At 40.3% G+C, this 16,511-nt stretch overlaps 2 protein-coding genes across 2 annotated transcripts; both read left to right on the forward strand.

The window, feature by feature from the left end:
- Window positions 1-1,135: 1,135 nt before the first annotated feature.
- Window positions 1,136-1,333, forward strand: Smp_114510 (hypothetical protein; the record flags this gene model as incomplete). Its single annotated transcript, XM_018792275.1, has 1 exon — window positions 1,136-1,333. One exon carries the CDS (start codon window positions 1,136-1,138, stop codon window positions 1,331-1,333), a length of 198 nt encoding a protein of 65 aa, XP_018644575.1.
- Window positions 1,334-2,299: 966 nt separating this feature from the next.
- Smp_205560 (unnamed protein product) lies at window positions 2,300-2,716 on the forward strand (the record flags this gene model as incomplete). The annotated part of the gene is made up of 1 exon (XM_018792277.1): window positions 2,300-2,716. One exon carries the CDS (start codon window positions 2,300-2,302, stop codon window positions 2,714-2,716), a length of 417 nt encoding a protein of 138 aa, XP_018644738.1.
- Between the last annotated feature and the right edge of the window lie 13,795 nt (window positions 2,717-16,511).

The raw sequence follows: 16,511 nt of genomic DNA on the forward strand, positions 1-16,511 counted from the left end.
GCGCCTTAGAGTAGGCATAAGAATTCGCGATATACGATACTAGTGGTTTTGGCGCTCCCTACGCCCTCGCAACCCGTTTAATAGTGTCGTGGGATACTGAGTCAAACGCTTTTGATACGTCTATCGACGTCATCACCAAGTTATTCCTAGCGAGCTGTGCTTCGCGTAGGATAGAGTGTACTGCAACGACACCCTCAAAGCAGCCATCACGTTTCAAAAACGCCAGTTGGTTGTGGAGGCTCGGCATGGTTTCGCTCCATCGCTTCGTGAGGATGCTGTGCAGACATCGAACCACCACTGAGGTGATCGATATAGGTCTATAGTCCCCTGAACACTAGGGGGCTTCACTTTTTGGTAAGAACACAATACGCCCAAGGTTGAGATGCTCTGGAACAAATTCCAGAGCTAGCATTAGGTTAAGTAGCGCCGTCGTGCGCTCATACTTTCGCTTATCCATTTCCCGTTGAATTATTCCATCGGGTCCGAGTGCAGACCTACCCATTAATCTTAAGGCCAATTGGACATCCGTTACAGTTATCGGTTCGACCAAGGACCAGGCGACGGGACACCTGAACACTACCGGACGGTCATCAGTAACGCTTTCGCTAGAGAAGATATTTTTCCAATACTCCTCGAACTCGCTTGGCACATGACGTGTGTGGGACGACACACACCGTTTTAGACTTACCCTCCGCAGCGACGGTCAGGCTGCGCGATTTCTGTAAGTTAATGTGGAGCCCAGCTTTTTCCAAGCCCGTATTGAGCAGGTTAAGTTTGTTTTGCATTCCGATTTTGGATTCCGCAAAGATCATTACGTCATCCGCAAACAAGACTGAGTCAATCAAACGATCACGTGATGGCTGCTTTAAGGGTGTCGTTGCAGTACACTCTATCCTACGCGAAGCACAGCTCGCTAGGAATAACTTGGTGATGACGTCGATAGACGTATCGAAAGCGTTCGACTGTCTCCCATGAAACTATTAAACGGATGGCGAGAGCGTAGGGAGCGCCAAAACCACTAGTATCGTATATCGCGAATTCTTATGCCTACTCTAAGGCGCTTATACGAGGCGTAGTTAGTCCGATTGGTAGAGGGGTAAGGCAGGGCGATCCGCTCTCGCCGCTTTTGTTCATCATGTGTATGGACGAGGTAATCCAACACACTACACGCGAACACGGGGCAAAGATGGGCGATCGTAGGATTGACTCAATCTTGCTTGCGGACGACGTAATGATCTTTGCGGAATCCAAAATCGGAATGCAAAACAAACTTAATCTACTCAATACGGGCTTGGAAAAAGCTGGGCTCCTCATTAACTTCGACAAAAAGTAGTTAAGTTATTTAAAGGAAGTTGATGCAGCACAGCTTTCTACAGCAAAAACTTTAAAAGGGATGACAGACTACGTGAAAAGTCAGTGATAAATGCAGGACGACTTACATACAAGATACGGATTTTCAATATATAGATAAAAGCCGTGCTAAACAGTCTATGTCACAGTTGTAGCATCGACAAAAAGTAGTTAAGTTATTTAAAGGAAGTTGATGCAGCACAGCTTTCTACAGCAAAAACTTTAAAAGGGATGACAAACTACGTGAAAAGTAAGTGATAGATGCAGCATGACGTACAGTCCAAGACATTATCTCATAGTGTTTATAGGAATGGACTCATTTATAGGAATAGTATCAAGAATATTAAGGCTAATGACAACAAATATTGTATTAACGTTCCGAGAATAAATAGTAAAGCATTCAAGATGTCTTTGCAGACTTACCGATCGAAGAGTTCCGTCTGAAAGGTAATAATAATCCAAAGGGTTTATGTTTAGGATTGTACAAGGAATGTTATTCACCAATTTGTGATCCATGAAGTTAGGATTTCTTTTCAGAACCACGAGGATGATACATTTGTCGAGAAATATGAATCCCCCCAACCTGGTGTTCTTGGCTGGGGGGACAAATGTCGCCAGTTATCAGGAAAAACTTATACGTCCTGAATAAACGTCTTGAGTAGTATTGAATTGACTGAAGTAATCTGGAAACTACGTCGAAGGAACGAAGAAACGACCAAAAACTCAGAACACCGTGGAGAGCAGCGTGCTGTTCACCGGAAGAGAGTCATAGTTACTCCCGCCGTTTACCCGCGCTTGGTTGAATTTCTTCACTTTGACATTCAGAGCACTGGACAGAAATCACATTGCGTCAAAACCAATCAGTGGACATCGCAATGCTTTGTTTTAATTAGACAGTCGGATTCCCCTGGTCCGTGCCAGTTCTGAGTTAGCCGTCGCGCGCCAGACCATGGAAGTACAGCCGCTTGACGCAACGTGGAATATGTCCTCGCGCGTTGCTAGCTGCACGACACTAACAGCTGAAACCACCCACGATCGACCCGGGTCAGAGTCCAGTAACCTCACCACAACGCGCACCGAAGCACACAAAGCAACAAAGAAACCAGTCCCCAACTGGACCGACACGTATCTGATCTCGGCCTGTCTGACTCGGCCCCCACAGCCAATTCTCCTCGCGAAGTTACGGATCCAATTTGCCGACTTCCCTTACCTACATTGTTCAATTGCCAGAGGCTGTTCACCTTGGAGACCTGCTGCGGACATGGGTACGGCCTGCCACGAAAATTATACTGCCTCGCTCGGATTTTCAAGGGCCGACAAGAGCGTTCCGGACACCACAAGAAGGGTGGTGCTTTACAGAAGCTAGATCCCTATCTCCGAACAAGCCGATTCTAGGGGGTGGATGCACTCCTTACGAAGAAAAGAGAACTCTTCCCAGAACTCTCGCCGACGTCTTCGAGGTCGGTTGCGTTACCGCGCTGGGCGCACGCCGAACCAAAGGCCCGACACACACCAATCTCCGTGGACAGTGTCGGGAATATTAACCCGATTCCCTTTCGCTACAGGGGCTGCAATGCAACAGTACGACGAGGACGTCCCGAAACTGTTTGGTTCTTGGTGATGATTCGATGCACCACGGAATGCTGGATGGTGTTTTCGCTGTAATCTGGTGAGCCCGTGTACTTCCTTTCGGAATTGTAGTTTTGAGTTCACTTACAAACATTACGGCGCTAATTTTTCTCTTGGTAGTGATTATTTTTTGTATATTTATAGTGTTTTCATCCGAATCTGAAGGCATTATCCAGGATAACGACCGAACAGAGTTACACGCTCTAAACGTAATAAATGTGCCTCCATTCAGTAGAATAAAACCTCGTATATGGTTTGCACATGTGGAAGTGCAGTTTCAGCGTCGTAACATTCGTTCACAGGAATCGAAATACTCTTTTGTGCTTGGAATTCTACAGACTGAGGTAGCATCTGAGGTATCAGACCTCATAGATAATGTCCCTTTATCAAATGCCTATGAACAGTTGAAACAGGCCATTATTCAACGTACCACACTTTCGGATGAAAAGGAGCTACAACAATTACTGCATGAGTGCGAGCTAGGTGACAAGTCACCCTCTCAATTATTACGCTACATGAGGCAGTTGGCTGGACCTTTAAAGGTTGGTGATATATTTCTGAGAGAAATTTGGCTGCAACGTTTGCCAACAGTAGTCCGGCATATTCTTTGCGCTTCTAACCAGCCTTTAGATTTAGAGAGTCTAGCTAGCATGGCTGACAAAGTTTTAGAAGTAACGCAAGGCACAACACCCTACGTGAAGGCGATATCACAAACTCCGAGTGGCACTCAAACTCCGAACATAGCGTCCTTAACAGCTGAATTAAGCGACTTACGTACACAGCACGCACGCACTGTTGCCAGTCTTGAAAACAAGCTAAATACGTTACAATCAATTATTTCCAATCTCACATCTGGAAAATCTCGCTCTAGTTCTCGAGGGAGTAAGAATCGAGATAACTCAAGAACAAACAAAAATGACGACATCTGTTGGTACCACAGAAAGTATGGTGACAAAGCTAGGAAGTGTTTTACGTCCTGTAAATTTTTCAGGTCATTTTCCTCGCCAAAAGGTGTCAACCAGACAGTAGTACCGACAAATGTTACTGGTCATGCTACTACTCACCTTTCCACGTTCTCGACAAAACCTCTGGCTACAAATTCTTAGTAGACACTGGAGCCGAAGTCAGTGTTATCCCAGTTACGCTAGCCGAGAAACCTATTTCTAAATGTGGAAAATATTCATTGAGAGCAGCTAATAAAACTGAAATAAAAACATTTGGAGAACAACTCTTGACATTAGACTTGGGAATTAGACGTCAACTAAACTGGGTGTTTATTATCGCTGATGTCTTTCACCCCATATTAGTTGCAGATTTCCTAAGCTCCTACAACTTATTAGTCGATGTTAATAAACGAACCGGACAAGCTTCCAGTTGCAAAAGCCGAATTTGAGCACATGATGCGACTTGGAATAATACGTTCGTGGACCTCAGCGAAAGAGCTGAGTTAAAATATAACAATACGCAAAGTTACCGACAATATACCAAAAGAATTAACACTACAAACCTAAGCGTGTGTCTATGATTAACGCAAAAGGTAACAAATTACAGTTAAACCCAAACAACCAATAAAGGGGAAATAAAGCGGAAAATGCATTGGAAAATAAGTCGTAAGTAAAGGGGAAATGCGCCAAAATGTCTGCTTTAACGCCTGTCCGGGGGAAATAAAGCGGAATTTCCCCTTTCTGTCGCTGTTTTTCAAATGTCGCTAAATTTCCGATTTTTCCCCTAAATATCCGACGAATAGCCGACTTTTCCTCTAAATATCCGACGAATTTCCGATTTTCACCCTAAATATCCAACGATTTATATCGTAAATATCGGACAGATTTCCGACTTCTACCTTAAATATCCGCTACATTGACTACTTTTTCCACTACATACACACTAATGCATTTGCCGCAACCGCCTCCTGTGTTCGCTTTCATTCCCACAACACAGTACACGAGTAATGTAAAGTACGTAAAATATGGTATAATTTCCAAATTTTTATTGAAAACAAAAAGTTCTTCTATGTACAAAGTTATGAGCAGTTGGCAGATGGTAGAGTATCAATGCTCAATATGTAATTGTCATTGTCACGGACCAGGCATTTCACGTTTTCTTTCTTTCCACCAGGCCTGTTGGACTATGGAGAGTCAAACAATTCTTGTGAATTCTAAAATGTGATGAAGAAAAACGTTATTAAATCTAGGAAACTTGTTTTGCACAACAAGGTACTTGAAGCTGAACTTACGGTAATATCCTTGAACACGGAAGACTGTACCTGTAGATAATGCAAAAACAGTAATCACTTTAAAGCCGTACATACGTGTTCTTTGTTCCGTCGATGACGCTTCTGGACTCTGTCTCTCATGTCGTGGAAATAACTTTGCGTAGCCATGTCATATAGTTTCGCAAGGTCTTTCTCGTTGATAGATGACGAAAGGAAACGATTAGTCAGTGCATCTGAGGTTTAAAAACCTTATTTATCTTACTTCGTACGCAGCCGTAAAACCTGCACTTCTGAATCGCTCGTTTTGATGAAGTACCCAGTAACGTGAAATTAATGGCGACTTCAGGTTTCATGATGTAGGACAGAGTATATCGCATAGAGATTTTAGGATCATCATCCATTAGACGTGTCAACATAGCCATCTGTAATAGGAGTGAATGATAAAAATCATGTTGTGTGCTTACAAATCTGTCCCTCACGTCTTTTTGCTCTCGACAAGCGTCCAAAGTTCCCAGTCCCTCTTCAGATGATAAAGGGAACTGTTGGCTGGATAGTCCACAGTCAAATTGACGCGGATCTTGGCGGTCAGTGAACCTTGAGAGTACCAGCTTAATATTTGTATTCAATTGACTTATGCTTGCTGACACTTTAAGCAGCAAAGTATAAATTCTTTCAAATCGGAAAAATAGAAGTAGATCGTAGGGATGACTTACTGAGCAGTTAGGTTTTTATCCTCGGATGTGGAGGGCGAGCTGTCTAATTGTATCGAACTGCTTAATAGACGTGTCCAAATGAAAGATACTTACTTGGCAATGGGAGAGACAACGTTCTCAAACATCCGAAGTTTTGGATATTGGACGCGGGTATTCCCAGCCTGCATCTCCGCGACATCCATGTCCGCGGAATTGTAAAGAAAACTTTCTTTACGTTTTAATGCACTTCTACGAAATGTAAGTAAGATTGTTGAACTGACCTCTTTTGTTGATCTGTGTTTAAGGGCAACGTAGTTTCGTCGGGCGGATAGTTCTCATCAGTAGCATAGCACACTTGCAACGCTGCTAACAATTCATTGGCTGATTTGAGACTTTCTACAAGAAGCGATAATTTGCATGTCTGTAACTAACCGCATTTGTGAACAATACTGCACTTGAACATAGACCAATTTTCTTCAGGTAGGTCATTGTTTTGCAGATGAAGGTCAATGTTTTCCCTCGGATACAGACAGCGTTTTTCTCCAATCACCCAAAGTCCCGATGCAATCACGAACTTACTTTTGCCTTGTTTCTTAAGGATTACGTACTTCTTGATTGGAGACTAAAGATATCATAACAGGAAATTTAAGGAAATACAATTACATTACAGTGTGCAACAAAGGGACAATAACCAAAAGATTAACACAATTAATAGACATACATTTACAGTCAACATCACGGATGGAAACCCAACTGTAAGCACTGCTAACTACGGAGCATTTAAATATTCCTATGTCAGTGGAAGGAAATGGATCTGTAAAGTAATTTTGTGGGTCAGTAAATTGCCTGAATTTCAATAGGCTGCTGTAGGGAATGCACATTATATACCAAGTTCTCACATCCGTAACACCATTCATATTCTCTTAGAAAATTCCTTAAATCCATCCTGACAGATTCTGTAACCCTATTATAAAACTTAGGATGTGCAAGCAAGTACATAGACAAAGCAAGACATTTTAAATTTATATACAAAGGTTCAGGCAGAATATTTTGGAGAATAACCGGGCCTAAGTATAGAAGAAACAACCTACACTCTGACGCTTTCCATACAGATAAGTAGTCTAATGTTCGACATTTACGCGGAAAGTCAGAGGGAGTACTTTCTACGCACCTAGATATCAACTTATTTATGGTCCTAATTACGTTGAGTTCATGTTCTTTAGTCTTTTGTGTCCTAATTCTATCCAGAGAGTCACAAGTTTCGTTGTGACACCTAAGTAAACCATGTGCATGGGATCTAAGGGGAAAGTTAATATCATGTCTATTGGTAGACTTTCGAATAAAGAATGACCTTTATGGTGAATATATTGTGTCTGATTCCTGAAAGTGTCGTCCGTTCTTAACGTATATTCACCGTTTGGGAAAGTCATCCTTCCATCAAGTCGTCTACCATTAACCACACACCGGTCGCAACCTGCCTTTCCGTTGTGATTAACAGTGTACCTAACATCCGAACGAGCCGGTGCATCACATATTACTGCACTTAACTTAATAGCTATGTATTTATTGAACCTTACACTTAGTAGACCCGTTTCAGTCATTTCTTTTATTTCAGAAATAGTGTCGGCAGAAATTTCGTTGAATTGTGCCGGCTTAGTATTCCCTCCGTAGATCCCTATCATGAAAACCAGATCCTGGGATTATTAACACCGTATGTTGGTAATCTTAGTTCAGAAATAGCGTTGATTGAGTTTAAAACATTATCTTCTGGCTGTGATAAATGAAAGGAGTTGGTTGATGGGCTATCAATATCGATAAGTTTATTAGGGGAGTCCATAATGTCAAAAACAAAAAAATGGTGTCGTGCCAATTAATAATAATACTAAATTATGTAGATATATATAGTCAATGTCTATAAAAAAATAATCGAGGCTCACCAAATAATTGTGGCGGACCAGACAATATATAAAAGCAAAAGATATCAACAAAGTTAATAACAACCAATAGTAATATTAATATATACCAGTTAAATGTTACGAATACAATAAATAATGGGACTTTACTTAAGTTCACCCGAAATGATGCGTGTTCGACTTTGATCTGGTACAATAAATCCACAATTATAGATGCTTAGTAATTCCAAACGTATCGATGATCTCCCCAGTATTGTAATCCAAAGTAAGATATGATGTATTCGCTTTCTCAGTCTATGAATGTAAATAATATGTTTTAGAACTAAGTTAACTCAATTTCGAATGAAAACAGAACGAGGGATGTGTGAGTATTAATGTATTTGATAGCCAGAAAGAAGATGTCACGCTATGTTGGAATCACAACGGAAAGTGTCTTCAAGGTCATTGACTAAAACAACATGTACAGTCATTTAATGATGAATGTACATACAGTGAGAAATTGACAAAACAAATACAAATAATATTAAAAACTATTTACAAAATAAGCTTGTCGGTCATATCTCCACATAGCTCCCCCCAGAGTGTCCGGAGGTAACACTGGTTACAATAACAATAATAAAAAATTTTATACAAAAAGAAATAATATTTACAATAATAACCAATTAATAATGTGGAGATGCGTATGACATGTATGTTAATAATATACAGTGTGTTATTGCGTGAAAATAGCGGTGATGTGGCATAGCATGACAAACAAAAGTAATGAGAATACCGTCATTTAAAATCTTAGTTTGCTAACAATGATAATAATGTGTAAAACTGTTAATCACCCACACACACAAAAAAAAAATTGAACTGTTTATTTTTGTGTACAACGAATAAATAATTAAATAGAGTTTACTCGTTTATTATTGTAACAAATTTTTTTTTTGAAAAAAAAAATGTGACAAAACGAATAATTGTGGACAAATGTGATTATGTACACTGTAGAAAGGAAAAATTTTTTTAGATGAGATTGATAGTGTAGGTCCTCGATAATTGTTTGCTTTGATTGTTTTAGTTTGTTTTTTTTTTAATGGCAAAATGTACATAACGCTTTGGTTTTTTTATAAGTCTCCCAGATCGTGTTAAACAAGAGGGTGGAGTGCTAAGTTTTTCCTCTTCCTCTTGTTTCTTAGCAATTGATGGGAGTGATTGTTTGTTCGCAGTATTGTCGTCTGTGGCTTGAGGGGCTTCGTAGAAAGCTGGTTTTATTCGGTCTATGGAAATTGTTTCATTGTTCCCGTTTTTGTTGATAATGAAATATTTGCGAGTGCGTTTTATTACTTTATACGGACCTTCATATGGTGGTGTCAGTGGCTTTTTCACCGCGTCTACTCGAACAAAAACAAATTTGCACGTTTCTAAATGTTTATCGAGATGGACTGGGTTGTTGTATTCTCGAGGTGGTATTGCTCTAATGTTCTGCATCATTTGTAATAGGCGACTTGCGAAGTGAGTAGAATCGCCGTGCGTTGTAGGTTCATAGTTGACTAGTTGGCCGGGTAACGTTAGAGTTGTACCATAGACTAACTCGGCAGCTGTACATCCAATGTCTTCCTTTATGGTTGAACGAATACCGAGGAGTACAAGCGGTAAGGCATCGCTCCACTTTGATGAGTCAGCTTGCGCCATCAGTGAGCTTTTCAATTGGCGATGGAATCTTTCCACCATGCCATTAGCTGCTGGGTGGTAAGCTGTGGTTTTAATATGGTTGACCCCTAGAAGTTTAGTGAACTCCTGGAAAAGGACAGATTGGAATTGGGAACCACGATCTGTTGTGATTATTGATGGTACTCCATAGTTAGTTATCCAGCGGTCAAGGAAGACTGAAGCGACTGTTTCTGCTGATGTGTCTCTAATGGGGCATGCTATGGCCCATCTTGTGAACCTATCTATTGCGGTGAGGATATGTGTGAAAGAGTTTGATGGTGGCAGAGGCCCAACTAAATCTAAATGCACGTGCTGGAAGCGTTTGTCGGGGATAGGGAACTTCCCAATTGGACTGTAGGTGTGTTTTTGCGTCTTACTGCGTTGGCACTGGAGACAGTTACGTGTCCAACGTTTAACATCCGAGTTGATTTTAGGCCACACAAAACGTTCGGTAATGAGCTTTGTTGTTGCTCTGATGCCTGGATGTGAAAGACCGTGCAAGTGCTGAAATATTTTTCGTCTGCAAGCGTGTGAGACAAACGGACGATTGTTGCTTGTTGAAGTGTCGCACATGATAAAGGCATCCGAAAAAGGAATTGGTACTGGTTTGAGATCTAAGCTAGACTTTTCTTTGCAGGCTTTTAATTCTGCATCGTCTGCTTGTAACTTAGCCAAGGTTTCAAGGCTGATGTCATGATTGAGTACCATCGTATTGATATCCCTCCTAGATAGTGCATCTGCAACAATGTTCGTGTGACCTTCGATAAACCTGATATCTGTGGTAAATTGGGAGATATAATCAAGATGTCGTGCTTCTCGTGGGGAATGTTTGTCATACGATGTGCTAAAAGAATGGCAAAGCGGTTTGTGGTCTGTCATAATGATGAAATCACGACCCTGTAGCAAAAAGTTGAAATGTTTTACTGCTAAATACATAGCTAAGAGTTCGCGTCCAAAAGTACTATAACGTTCTTGTGCTGGCGATAATCTCTTGGAGAAAAAGGCAATGGGGGTAATCGTGTTGTTTACCCGCTGTTGTAATACTGCCCCGACGGCTTTTTGTGAAGCATCCGTGCATAGGATCAACAGTGTTGTGGGGTCAGTATTCAGGTGTTGGAGCATGGTAGCATTAGCAATCATGGATTTAGCTTTCTCAAATGCTACCTTGGCGTCGGCAGGTAGCTTGAATATTTGGTTTTTTTTCTTTCTTGGTACCTGATTTATCGTTTTTCAGTAAATCTGTCAATGGCTGTAGTACATCGGCACAATTTGGTAGAAATCGTCGATAAAAATTACATGTTCCAAGGAAACGACGCAGTGATTTTACTGAGGTTGGTTCTGGATAGCTGGTGATGGCTTTGACTTTATCTTCAAGCGGTTTAATTCCTTGGGAATCAATGTGGTGTCCCAGGAATTCCAGAGATGAGGCGCCAAATATACACTTCGAAGGGTTGATTACAACACTATAACTTTTGAAACGTTCAAAAATCGTGTGTAAGTGTTGAATATGTTCTTCAGTGGAAGAACTAGCGATCAAAACATCGTCGATATAGACAAACACAAAATCTAAACCTCTAGTTACTTCGTCCATAAATCTCTGAAAGGTTTGAGCGGCGTTTTTTAGTCCGAAAGGCATCCTCAAGAATTCAAACAAGCCAAAAGGTGTGATAACGGCTGTTTTTTCGATATCCTCAGGTGCCATCGGTATTTGATGGTATGCTCGGACGAGATCTAACTTCGAAAAAATCTGTTTTCCATGTAGATTTAACGAAAAATCATGTAGATGAGGGATCGGATACCGGTCTGGTATAGTCTGGTTATTCAATCGGCGATAATCTCCACATGGGCGCCAGTCCTGATCTTTCTTGGGGACCATATGTAGCGGCGAGGCCCAAGGACTGTTGGATTGTCTGATTATTCCAAGTTGCATCATGTGTTCGAATTCTCTCTTAGCGAACTGCAACTTGTTTGGAGGGAGTCTTCTAGCCCTGGCGCGAGTGGGTGGTCCGGTGGTAGTGATATGGTGTTGCACCAGCTGTGGGTTACCTTCCTTTTGGTAATCTGATTTCGTAATGCACTGGTATTCTGTTAGAATGTCGTTGAAGATGTTGTTCACAGGTTTCATTATTCGAACACCATGGATCTCGTTGTCATTGGAGAGTGTAACATTTACCTGTAAACGTGTGTTTACGTCAATTAGTCTCTTGTTGGTCATATCTACTAACAGGTTGTACACACTAAGAAAATCAGCCCCGAGAATGGGTCGTTTGACTTGAGCAACTATGAATACCCATGTGAATCTTCTGCGGAGCCCAAGGTCTAATATAAGAGATTGCTCTCCGTAAGTTTTGATAACTGATTCGTTAGCCGCTATTAGGGACAGTTTAGTGCTTGTTGTCTGTTGTCTGAGGGAGAGATGGAGTGGGATGATGCTGATTTCTGCTCCAGTATCGACTAAAAAGTCCGAGCCAGAAATGTGATCCCTGACGTGAAATAGGCGGCTAACATGTTGGCCAGTAGCAGCTGCCGCCGTTACTGTCTGGCCACTTCGTTTCCCTGATAGATTGGGTTGTTTGTCTTAAAGTTGCACGGTTTTGTGCAACAACGTGCTTTCTCACCATAATTCGAATGATACCAACAAATTCCGGTTGCCCGCTTAGGTGACCTAAGACGATGTCTGGATACTGATCTCCTTCTGGACGTAGATCTGGGAGATCGAGAATGGATGGTAGAAACAGTCGCCTGCAGTGATGCTAGCTGCTGTGTTAACAGTGTTATTTGTTGTTAGATGTTGAGTGCGTCGCTCATGTTTTCTCTATTTGAGGATTGTATCGCGCTAACGCCGCGACTATCGGGATATATTTCTATCATCTTATCGGCCATGTCTGCTAAATCATCAAGACTGACAGAGGCTCCTGATATGCTGAGGATTTGTCTGACGTTATATGGTAACCTTTGTAACCACATCTGCTTAAGTAATGCTTCGTCTAACTTGTATGAGCCTGCTAGTTGTCTCATATGTCTAAGCAACTGTGAGGGTCTTTTGTCCCCTAACTCGCATGCGGTGAGTAGTTGCTGTAAGCGTTTTTCATCAGACTGAGAAGTACGGTGGATTACTGTGGCTTTTATTTTGTCATAGGGGTCCGTTTCTGGTACGTTATCTATCAGGTCACCGACTTCCGTTGCTACATCTATAGGTAGTGCACCGACGATGTGGGCATATTTAGTCGCCTGTGAACGTATACCCCTCGCCGAAAATAATGCCTCAACCTGTGCAAACCAGATCCTGGGATTATTAACACCGTATGTTGGTAATCTTAGTTCAGAAATAGCGTTGATTGAGTTTAAAACATTATCTTCTGGCTGTGATAAATGAAAGGAGTTGGTTGATGGGCTATCAATATCGATAAGTTTATTAGGGGAGTCCATAATGTCAAAAACAAAAAAATGGTGTCGTGCCAATTAATAATAATACTAAATTATGTAGATATATATAGTCAATGTCTATAAAAAAATAATCGAGGCTCACCAAATAATTGTGGCGGACCAGACAATATATAAAAGCAAAAGATATCAACAAAGTTAATAACAACCAATAGTAATATTAATATATACCAGTTAAATGTTACGAATACAATAAATAATGGGACTTTACTTAAGTTCACCCGAAATGATGCGTGTTCGACTTTGATCTGGTACAATAAATCCACAATTATAGATGCTTAGTAATTCCAAACGTATCGATGATCTCCCCAGTATTGTAATCCAAAGTAAGATATGATGTATTCGCTTTCTCAGTCTATGAATGTAAATAATATTTGTTTTAGAACTAAGTTAACTCAATTTCGAATGAAAACAGAACGAGGGATGTGTGAGTATTAATGTATTTGATAGCCAGAAAGAAGATGTCACGCTATGTTGGAATCACAACGGAAAGTGTCTTCAAGGTCATTGACTAAAACAACATGTACAGTCATTTAATGATGAATGTACATACAGTGAAAAATTGACAAAACAAATACAAATAATATTAAAAACTATTTACAAAATAAGCTTGTCCGTCATATCTTCAGATCTTTACTGATATCTTCACTAGAAGACTCAGTTGGGGCATAGCAGCCAATAAGGTTAATAGTTTGGCTAGTGGCTAAACTACGTATTTTAATGGTGGCTATCCTACCGTCTATTTCTTTAAAGTCAGTGGCGGTAACCATTGAGTGGTTACTAACGACGAAGCCGACACCGGTGTTCCGGTAGTCGTTGATGTTTGGGTTGCAGTTGTATAGAGTTGCACTGTTATCTATTTCGATGGTTTTGGAGACCATCCTAGTTTCCGTTATCACTGCTATGTGGTACTTGTGTTCAACTATTTGCTCTACAATCTCTTGGAGTTTGCTCTCTTGTGAACAACCCCGGACATTCCATAAACCAAATTTAAGTTTTTGGTAATTTTGGGCATTTTTTTTGTCTTTTTTTATTCCAGGTATAATTGTGCAATGTCTCTTTGTAGCTTTCGTAATCAAGGGGTGGGTATAGGTAGAGAGGGTGATTAGTCCGATCTCCACCACCCGGGTTACCGCTCACGTTAGTTCATGGAATCAGTCCCATGATCCAGGAGGCACGACGAGGACGTGTGAGTCGGGTTTAGCTTCCCATCCCTGTGGTACCCCTTCCAGCCAAACTAGTTGGTGAAGCCTAGCAGGCCCTTCTGGAGAAGAGGCTACATCGAAGCACGGCACAACTACCGGGGCGCAATAGTTGTTTTTGCATTATTCTTTGTCTTTGGTTTTACTTCCTGTCCGGTGATTGCTGACCACCTATGTACTACATAGCAGTGATTTATTATACCTTTTTTAGTTGGTAAAGTTTTGTTGCAGCCTGGGTATGGACATTTATTTTGATCGTTTTTGGAGTTTATTTTATTAACTTTGGTTTTTGGTTCAGCTTTAGCTAGGTTACATTGTGGGTGGCATGATTGCATGTGTTTAATTAACCAACCCAACGTCTTATACGTTTTGTTACAGTCACTTAAGGGACAGCTATATAGGGACACACTGTTAGTTTTATTTTGATCATTTCTAAGGTGTCTGTTCATTTCATATTGTGGGTGGCATGACTGCATGTGTCTATTTAACCATCCCAACGTCTTATTGCAGTGAGTTAGATGACAGCTATATAGGGACTGATTATTAGTTTTATTTTGGTGATCATTTCTAAAGTGTCTGTTCATTTCTTTAATTGTAGCAAACTTTCTGTTACAGTTTGCATTTTGGCATACATGCTTCATTTGGCGTTGTCCTATAATTTTTGGGAAATATTCTTGGTAAGCATTGATTTTAGCCTTGTTGGGTTGGTTTATCCAGTTACTAGGAAGGTGTTCACCCATTCCCTTAATGTCTTGGAGTAGTTGTCTAGTTTGTCAGTTTCTAGTATGAGCCTTCCTATTGTTGTACTGGTTTTCAAAGTTACTATTTGAAGACCTCACCATTAGGTTATTTGGTCTTTTATGTGCTACATACCATAAATGTAGCCCGTTTTGCATGATTTTACTGGCTAAGTTTGGCAAGTTTATTTTAAGTTTAAGTTGTTCCACAGTAAGTTGTTTTCTATCATTTTGTTATATCCCCTGGTGAATCATGAATGGTAAATCTGAGGTTTATTATGGACAAAGGTAATATGCCTAATTCCTATTGTATAGTTGTTAAATAACTGACCTAATTGTATTCGTGTTCCTTTTACCATAACCTTTATCTTGACCTTTGAACTATTGTTATTGATTACTTTCCCCCTATCCACAGCCACATTGGCCAATTATTGTACAAATGTTATTTATCTATTTTTTGGTACATGTGGTCTGTTTGGTTAGTATATAAACCCCGTATGCTTGTGAATAATGATTGATACCACGGAGGTTGTTATTTGTGTTCTGGACTAAACTGGCTGGGCTAGGCAGATCGCAGGACTGGTTAGTACTCTAGTCTGCTCGTACGGTTTTGTGTCACTGTTCGACAATTCGCTCCTCCTTGTTAGGCGGTTTCATCAAGTCACACATCAACTAATAATCCACTCGGCCACAGATATAACACATTTAAACCTAAAATTATACGTCTCACTGTATTTAACACCGCTTCTAGTCTAGACCAATCTTGCTTTCTTAGTACTATGGATTCTAGACCGTATGTAAGAATTGGGATTATTGAAGAATCCACCATCTTGGCTTTGGTATCAAGGTTGAGTTCTTTAGATTTAAGTATTGGTTTAATTTTAATTATTGCATTTTTTGCTTTTTCTATATTATAGGTGATAGCACTATCCGGAGTACCTTTGTTATTTATGGTAGATCCAAGGTAGTGGAAGGATTCTACTTCTTCGATATCCTTGTTGTTTATTTTGACATTTGATGTGATAGCTTTTTTATTTATTATCATATATTTAGTCTTGGAGATTGATATCTCCATACCAATACTGGTTAAGTATTGTTGTAGGTGGTTTAGGGCTTTGGTAGCCTCTTCCGTTGTATTAGTGATTAAGCATAAGTCATCAGCATATTCTAAGTGCTTAATTATCCAAGTTTTATTATGCTGATCCCTTAGGGTGACTCCCTTTAAAGTTTTATCTATTGTGTGTTCCAATATGTTTCGGAATACTAAGTTAAAGATGGCCGGACCTTCTTTACTACCCTGTCTAACTCCCCTATGCATTGTGGAATTTACTTCATTATTTCTTAGATGTCCTTTAGGACTGTCTAATAGTTTAGTTATACAGGAATTTATATTGTTTGATGGGCATATTTTAGCTAAGGTGTCTATTATTAATTGTTTAGGAATGGTATCGAAGGCTTTAGTTAAGTCAACGAAGGTTAAGACTATAGTGCAGTTTGTGTCTATTGAGGTTTGAATTAGGTGTCTTAACGTTGTGATTGCGTGAATTGTAGATAAGTTTTTTCTAAATCCGAATTGAGTTATTGGAAGGTAATTATCTGTTTGTTGAACAAGCCTATTGCAGACTATGCCTGCAAAT

This window comes from Schistosoma mansoni, assembly GCF_000237925.1.
Source record: "Schistosoma mansoni, WGS project CABG00000000 data, supercontig 0420, strain Puerto Rico, whole genome shotgun sequence".
Lineage (NCBI taxonomy): Eukaryota > Metazoa > Platyhelminthes > Trematoda > Strigeidida > Schistosomatidae > Schistosoma > Schistosoma mansoni.